The 8,725-nt window shown below is 37.2% G+C and overlaps 1 protein-coding gene and 1 long non-coding RNA gene across 2 annotated transcripts; both read left to right on the top strand.

Annotated features, from left to right (window-relative positions):
- Positions 1–2,582: 2,582 nt before the first annotated feature.
- LOC113360946 lies at positions 2,583–3,975 on the top strand. The gene is made up of 3 exons (XR_003364880.1): positions 2,583–3,007; positions 3,132–3,185; positions 3,457–3,975. It is a non-coding gene; the product is annotated as an uncharacterized LOC113360946 (long non-coding RNA).
- Positions 3,976–4,951: 976 nt separating this feature from the next.
- On the top strand, positions 4,952–6,954 carry LOC113360947 (indole-3-acetic acid-amido synthetase GH3.6-like). The gene is made up of 2 exons (XM_026604365.1): positions 4,952–6,264; positions 6,344–6,954. Exons 1-2 carry the CDS (start codon positions 4,959–4,961, stop codon positions 6,901–6,903), a joined length of 1,866 nt encoding a protein of 621 aa, XP_026460150.1. The 5' UTR covers positions 4,952–4,958; the 3' UTR covers positions 6,904–6,954.
- The last annotated feature ends 1,771 nt before the right edge of the window (positions 6,955–8,725 follow it).

Below are 8,725 nucleotides of genomic sequence, written 5' to 3' on the forward strand. Positions count from 1 at the left end.
TGGGTAATTGATGCAGTCAATAAAACCAAGAAGAGGGGTTTGCTGCAGGTAAAATCTGGGAGATCGTAGGTGATGGGGATTGAATCTGAGATGAAATGTTGTTGTAGGAGGAATCTGTGTGGTCAGAGATTTGCAATGGAGACAACAAACAAAATGAGCAAGCTAGGTTTCTGCCGTAAAGGGCTTTGATGTTCATTGTTCAGTGGTGGTTGAGTGTCAGAAACAAGGAAATTGATGGAAATGGATGCTTGTGTGTTATGGCTTGGATATGGAATGGAAATGGATGCGTGTGTGCTATGGCTTGGATATGGATGCATGTGACGTACATTTAAAAGAAAATTGAGATATGAATAGTGATGCATAACAGGTTATGCATCTACAAATTTTGTTGTATAACTTGTTATGCATTCTCGAAATTGGTTGCATAACACGTTCTGCAGTTTTTTTTTTTTTTTTTTGCATAACTTGTTATGCAGTCCAGAAAACGGTTGCATAACACGTTATGCAGCTACTTTTTTCTTAGTATTGAAACCAACAAAAAATAAGGCTGCGTAACTTGTCATGCACCTACAATAATATCTACATAACATGTTATGCAGTCGTGAAAATGGATGCATAACATGTTATGCATCCGAAAATATGATTGCATAATGCATTATGCATCGAGAAAATTGTTGCACAATCTTTTACGCATCGAGAAAATAGATGCATAACCTGATATGCATCCGTAAATATGGATGCATACTGAATTATGCATCAATTTTTTTATGTACGCACTAAAAGCGACCAAAACAATGGTTACATAACTTGTTATAGATGCATAACTTTGTTATCCAAATGCATAATTTGTTATGCAGTGGAGAAAATGGTTGCATAATTCGTTATGCGTCCGCAGAATGTATTATGCGTCTTTTTTGGTGGCTGCATAATGGTCAAATTTTCGAAAATTTTGCCTAAAATGATGATCACCTCCGATTTTTTCGTGAAAAACAAAATTTTGATATTCTTGTTTGTACTCGTTGCGTAGCTCTCTTAAAAAGATTTCCAGCGATATAAAATTTGTAAAATTCCAAGGCGCGGATTTTTAGATATGTTATATCCAAGTTGCGTTGCCAATTATACCCATGATGCATAACCCGTTATGCTGATGCATAATCCGTCATGCAGACATTTTTAATAATTTCATATAATTATGGGTGTCACATAACTTAAGATTAATTATGGACCTGACAATGAGAATATTATTTTTTTGGGTTTGCGCCTAAGTTTCCCACTAGACTAACTCGTTAAAAATTTAAGCCAAATTGTTTACCCGGGAATGTTTTTGGACTAGGAAGTACTAGGCCCGAGAAAATTGGACTAGAATGTCTAAAGCCCAACAAATATGGGATATTAAACGTTAATTTCATATTTTGTGAACCATCACCGACGTGTGGATGAATTTCTGCTCAATAGGATTTTTTTTTGATCGGATAGCTGGGGGTGCTCAATAGGAGTTGCCCTTAGCAGTCGAGGAAAAGTTATTAAACCAAGGAAAGGATACCCCTGTTTATTCACCGTTCTTCTCAGTGACATTTGGGGGTTCTTTCTTCTTTCTTGTCGGTTTTTTTTCTAGGGCACCTCTCGGATCACTGGTCTCTGAAATGGGTGGTAACAAGAATGTGGTGGTGAGAAGGGTTAGCAAAAAGAAAGATGTTTGCTCTGTACTGGATGAACTCATTGAAAGGCAGAAATCTGAACTCAAAACACTCACTTATCTTGAGCGTCTCATGTGATTCAGTGCCACTGCTGGATCCGTTAGTTTGGTTACTGTTGTTGGTCTCCATGTTGCTGGACGAATATGACGATCTTAAACAAAATATATATATTGAGGGTTAGTATTTATTAGTTAGGGTTTTAGTAATATAAGTCTCAATGTATGATCTACATGTTTATTTAATGAAATCACTTTTGTTAGTGCTGTGGTTCTCTCATATGTTATTTGGCACTGCTGAAGTAAATGTTTATTTAATCATAGCTCCCTTTAATAATTTGTGTCTAATCATACTCCAAAACCAAATTCAAAAGATAATCTCTTGAGCTGTTCCATCCTGAAATCAACAGATGCTTATACACCAATGTTATTGACTGGTTTGCTTCATGGAATTTGTCTGTTGCAAAAAAAATTTTCTGTGTGAGTTAAGACTCATCATAGAAAATATCTTGGGTCTTCCTTGGACTCTGATTTACCTTTCTTTCTTTGCATTGTTCTTCCTTATGTTTAATTGTAAATATTCGCTGGAGAACTTTGGAACATCTTTCTGGTGTCTCTTACTCCTTCATGTTTGAAAGAGGTGAACAATTGGTATGTTATCTGTTCCCCCTTTTTGTTGGGATTACCGTGCATTCCCCAAGTTTTATGTGCTTCGCCGATATGACATCACCACTGCCCTGCTACGACTGGACATTTATACAATTTAAGGGTATTGTTTCGTGTCAGGTTTTACATGTTGCAGGCAGCCCTTCAATCTGGAAAAGGATAGTGTATTCACTGGGAATTAACAGGTTGTGTGTGTTGCAAAATGCTTATCTGATTAGTATGTTAGTAGATCAAATAGCGGAGGTTGTATTCCTTGCCTTTTTGATTGGATTTCACCTTTTTGGTTAGGTTCAGGGCTTGCTAGATTTTTTTGTAATGCATTTGCTTTTCTACAGAACCTGGCATTGTTTTTGCTGCATTTTGTAATCCATTTTACTTAATCAAAGTGAAGTTAAATGGTTACCCACTACCACTGCATATCCAAACATAGTAAGAAACCAGCAAATAAACTTACTTGAGTCTTCCAGATGTTTGTATTGTTAGTGACATTTGGCAGTTTACCTTACTCTAGTCCTCCACATATTCTTTGTTTTTGAATGTAAGACATGCCAGAGTTTACAGAATCTTGTGATTTCTATTCGAATTTGCTTCTGGGTACTAATTCCGGTTTAAGGAATATGTTTGATGCAGTTCAAGGTTGGAGCCATGGTAAGTTCAAACTTTCCTCCTATTCCAGGTCTTTATTTCTACAATATTTTGTTGTTTCCTAATAACTGGCGGCTTTTTCTGGTGTTTTTTTCTCCAGCTAATGTAAAATCTTTGTATTGTGCAGGCTTTTCTGACTTGCAAGAAGGGGTCTTGTTGCAGTTACTCATTTATCTCGAGGGTAAGAATCTTGTTATTTGGTTTTATTTGTGTGTTTATTTTAATTGTTGAAATATACAAGATTATTTGGCCCTGGCTGCTAATATATAGATAACGTGGCACTGGTATAGGAGTACCGATTCTGTTATTTGTAGCATATATCGGTTTCTAGAAGTGTAAGTACCTAGTCACTGAATAGCTTGTATATATGTATAGGCTAGTTCCGGAATGAGGTCAACTTAGGAACAATAAAACAAATATAAGCTTCTAATGACCACTTGTTTTAAATGCAGTTGTACTTGTGGAGCTGCCTTGAGAGAAACTGCTCAATTGGGTTTCCTGTAACAACAGCTTTACATAAATAGATTTTGCGTCATCCGAGACCATACTTCCTTTGATGGTAGCCGTTGGCTTTTCCAGTTCAAGAGAACACTCAAAGAAATTGAAGTTAATCAGCTAGCTTCAATGCTTGTACTCATTGGCCACTCCTCGCCAGCTCTCTCAAACCAACATGATTCCTGGTCATGGACACCATCACCGTCTGGCATTTTCTCTGTCAAATCTACATACAACTATCTCCTGGAAACTGCCCAAAACACTGCAGCTCCTTCTTTCCCTTACAAAGCCATCTGGAACCCACATGTCCCATCAAAAGTTTGCTTATTCTATTGGACTGCAGCTTACAACAAGATCTCCAAGACTCTCTATTGCAAAACTGAGCACTTGCTCTTACACTGTCATTTCACTCGTAAGTTTTGGTCCTTAATTCTGCCAAATCTCAGTTCATGGACTGCACTGCTTTCTTATAGGCTATTTGGACAGAGTGGAATAGAAGAATCTTTGCTTTTTCCTTTTTTTTTTTTTTTTTTTTTTGTATCGTCTCTTGTCTCAATATATAGGGCTTATAAATCTTTTTTCGTAGTTGCTGGTGATAATAATAATAATAATAATAATAATAATAATAATAATAATAATAATAATGATGGGTGGTTGTTGGTGGAAGACGAAGAAGAGTTTAGATGAATATTTGAAGGAATACGAGGAACTTGAAGAGTCTATACAACAAAAATCGAATAATGTCATTAAGCTTACTTTGATGACTATTGGTACGACGCTGGCTGCTAACATTGCCTTTGATTATGTCAAGGCAAAGCGAAGGGGATCTTTTTGAATAGGAAGAAAAAGAAGAAGAAATAAGATCAAAATATAGCCATTTTATTAAGAAGTTTTCCGAAATAAATTATGTTATGTGGAATTAAGGTTTTATACCCTAAAAAATCAATTCTTGATGTTATGGTAGGTTTTATTTTCGGTGTTTTGTTTCATCTCAATCTTATATGAAGTTTCTCTTCTTTTTTCTTTTTTTTTTTTTTTTTTTTGTATCTTGGAATAACCTTTTTCTCACATTATCATTGTCATGTCAGCTGGGCTATGACCATCAATACACTCTTTTATCAAGACACTTGTTTAGTTATGATTAACAAAATCAAATTAGACATGTTAATCTACATAATTGTACATTAGATTAAAAGGTGGTGCCAAAAACGTTCCTTATCTAGGTAAGCAAATTCTGGGAAAATGCAACAGCACCTGTGAAAGCCAAAATAGCTTACATAGGGATGGTTCCCTGGGCTGGATCGATTTAACAATTGTATTCTGTCGGTGCCAGGAGATTAACGGTGTCAACTTGAGGTTGACTATACATCTCTCAGATCTGATCAGAGCATAGAACATACAAGTAAATTCAATTCTTTGATCACCTTCTCAAATTTCATCTAAATCTCCTTTTCTCCAAATGTCATCACCACCGGAAACAAAGGAAATGAAAAAATTTCCAGCAACAAATGATTCCAGCAGCATCACTAGTAATGAACATTACACCGATGAGAAGACTAAACAAGTACTTCAATTCATAGAACAAGTGACAACAAACGCCGGTGAAATCCAGAATCAAGTCCTCAAAGAAATCTTATCTTGCAATTCACAAGCCGAGTACTTACAAAGACATGGTTTAAACGGATGTACAGATCCTGACACGTTCAAGAAAGTCGTCCCAGTTATTGCCTACGAGAACCTTAAACCTGACATCGATCGTCTCGTTGCTAATGGTAACAATTCACCCGTTCTCTGCGCACAGCGCATTTCGCAGTTCATGCTCAGCTCAGGAACTTCGTCTGGAGCGATGAAACTGATACCATCAACAGAAGAGCAAGCTGAAAGATCATGGCACTTATGGAGCCTAATTCCGCCGGTCGTAAATCAGCATATTCCTGGCTTAAACGAAGAAAAAGCAATGCAGCTATTTTTTGTGGTTGCGCATATTACTACACCAGGTGGAATAGTGGCCTGCCCGGTATCTACAAGCTTCAATAAAAGCTCCAAATTCAAAAACCTGTTTAGCAATATCGATCCATACCGAAACTACACTAGCCCAATTGAGGCGATACATTGCGAGGATTCTCAGCAGAGTATGTATTCTCAATTACTATGTGGGCTGTACCAAAACGATCTAGTCTTTCGACTAGGATGCTCTTTCGGTACTGGTTTCATTCAAGCCATTAAGTTTTTACAGGAACACTGGAAACTTTTTTGTAACGACATCCGGAATGGAACTATAGAAACAGACCACAAAAAAATTACAGACCCGTCGTTGAGAAATGCGGTCATGAGAATACTAAAACCGAACCCTGAACTTGCTGATTTCATCGAGAATGAGTGCAGGAGAGATGAATCGTGGAAAGGGATTGTGTCCAGGTTATGGCCTAATGCGAAGTGTATGGATACTGTCGTCTCCGGGACCATGTCGCATCATATTCGCACAATTGGTTTTTATACGAATGGACTTCCAATTGTTAGTACTTTGTATGCGTGTTCGGAGTGTTTCTTAGGCATAAACCTTAACCCTCTGAGTAGACCCGGTGAAGCGTGCTACACCCTCATCCCCACCATGGCGTATTTCGAGTTTCTGCCAATGTTCGAGGAAGAGGATCATCGAAACAGCGAGTGCAGCAAGCAGGAGGAGCAACATTGTCAGGAATTAGTTAATCTCGTCGATGTTAAGCTTGGTCAAGAATATGAGCTTGTCATCACCAACTATGCAGGTAATTTCTACATAAGCTGAGATTGTGTTTCACTTTATTGATTGCTCAACCGCTGAATACATATGCAACACATACGGAGGACTTTATCGGTATAGAGTTGGAGATGTACTACGAGTGGACGGGTTCAAGAACAATGCTCCTCAGTTCAGGTTTATCCGCAGAACTAACGAAGTTCTGAGCATTGATCTTGATAAGACAAATGAAGTCGAGCTCCAAAATGCAGTGACAAATGCAGCTGAACATCTCACGGATAAGTTAAATATATCTCTTGCTGAATACACTAGTTTTGCTGACACATCGACCAATCCAGGCCACTATGTACTGTACTGGGAACTTCAGCGAAACAATAGCAATGCCACGGCTATTCTGCCAGTGATGGAGGAATGTTGTCTCATCATGGAAGAATCGCTTGGTGCTGAATATCGCCAGTTACGTGCTAGCAAGAATATAATAGGACCTCTAGAGATAAAGATAGTCGAAACAGGAACATTCCAAACACTGATGGATTATGCAAGAAACAACGGTTCTTCATTTGGTCAGTACAAGACACCTCGTAGCTTCAAATCTGGACCAGTACTGGAGCTTCTAAACTCAGGAGTTCTTTCAAACTACTTCAGCCAGCAATGCCGACGTCCATGAATTCCTGCTGGTTCGTACGATATAGAATTCGTGGGTGTTGCAAGCGCATGTATCAGTCCTATTTTCAACATTTAACGGGGAAAATCTTGTTTTTCAAAATAAATGTATCTTGTATGACAAACCACGAGGTATACACTTGCAAATTAAGGTAGAGACTAAACCACATGGTGTAATAAAAGAAAAACCTCTTCTTAGCACCCCAAATGCAACATAAGTAAGGGAATGCGTCGATCATAACTGTCAAAGGATAGTTGAGAGTACGTCAGTGGTCCGTAGGAGTTGGCGATGAGTTTCTCCATTCTCTTTTTTGGGGTTCTGTACAGTGACACATGCGGCTATGCCTATGATGTCTCTGATCACACGCAATAAGCATATGCCAAGAGACGGAGAACCAACTAGGCAGAAGTCTATTTCGTTTTGGCATTATTCATGCATAACACGTCTTTAATTATATGCACTGGCTAGAAAGGGGCAGATCTATATAAATATTGGCATAAGCGACATAGTTTTTATAGTAACAACAAAGCCATGGCTGCTAAGTTTAGTTTCAAAATTTCAGTTTGTTGCATATTTTCATGAGCTTGATTTGGTCGAGTTTTGTTGAGATTTCTTCAGAGGTTTTATATACAAGCATGGTATTTAAAAATAGGAATGATAAGTGAATTATTTTCGGGAAAATGGGAAGATTTCGTGTCAAATTGGAAAACAGAGAGAGTAAGTATTCTTGGGATTTTGTGGGTTTATTATGGGAAAGATACATGGAGATTTCTTCCCTGCAGAGAGTCAAACTCTGTCCGAGATGAGTAAGAAATGTGTTGGGAGTGTGAAAGATGCAGTTGACGCGTGAAGAAAAGGAGAATAAAGAAATTATTTCCATGACTTATACGAAATTTATTACGAGAAGATTTGGAGTTATTAGGGGAGATTCTTAGTCATGTTGTGTTTAAATAGGTTGATGGGAGTATGAAAAATGGGAATCGATAGTTTGGGGTACCGGCAGAAGAGAGCAGAGAGGTGTAGTGAAGATTTTTAGCATCTACTGAAAGAAACAAAAAAGAAAAAAAGAAGAAGAGGAGTTTCAGAAGAATAGGTGTAGCGCATTGTCGCAGAGAACTGTTGTTTTCCAAAAGTACCTATTACAGATTATTTGCAATGAAAATTTGAATTTGCAATACTTCTTATGTAACAGTGCATCTGTAACGCCAATGCAGCGTTGCAGATTCTCTGCTTTATTATTTTCCATTCTTTTCTCCTTTTCAAACACTTTTTGAACCATGTATCAATCTTTTGAGAGTGATTTGAGTATGTTGAGCTAAACCTCATCAGTGGGATGACGGAGGACGCCATATTTCATAATTTTTTGGTAAATATATTTGATTATTTTGACTATTTGCATTGTTTTTAACTGATTTATGATTTTAACTAATTAGTTGTGATTTAGTTTGATGGTTCATGCTTAGCTTAAGCGTTTTAATGGTCCATGCTTACCATTTACAAATACTGTTCTAGAAATCTATCTCTGGCAAAGAAATAAATTCAAAATTCTCATTGAATGAGTAACTAAAATAGCTATAATTGTTTAAGAATTATTATATGCATCGCTCAATATGAATAATAGTGAAATCTTATGTCCCAGTATTTCTCAACTTTGTTATTATATTTTCTTTTATTTGCTAGTTCAGTTTTATAATTTAAATCTAAAATCAATTTTCACAAGTCTGCATAACGAATTTTCTTACCACTGCAAAAACTCGATCACCTACTTGTAATTTTATTAGGTTTTTTCCATACATGTTGCCAAACGAAAAAGTTGGTGGTTTAC

The sequence above is a fragment of the Papaver somniferum genome, chromosome 3 (genome assembly GCF_003573695.1).
Source record: "Papaver somniferum cultivar HN1 chromosome 3, ASM357369v1, whole genome shotgun sequence".
Taxonomy (NCBI): Eukaryota; Viridiplantae; Streptophyta; class Magnoliopsida; order Ranunculales; family Papaveraceae; genus Papaver; species Papaver somniferum.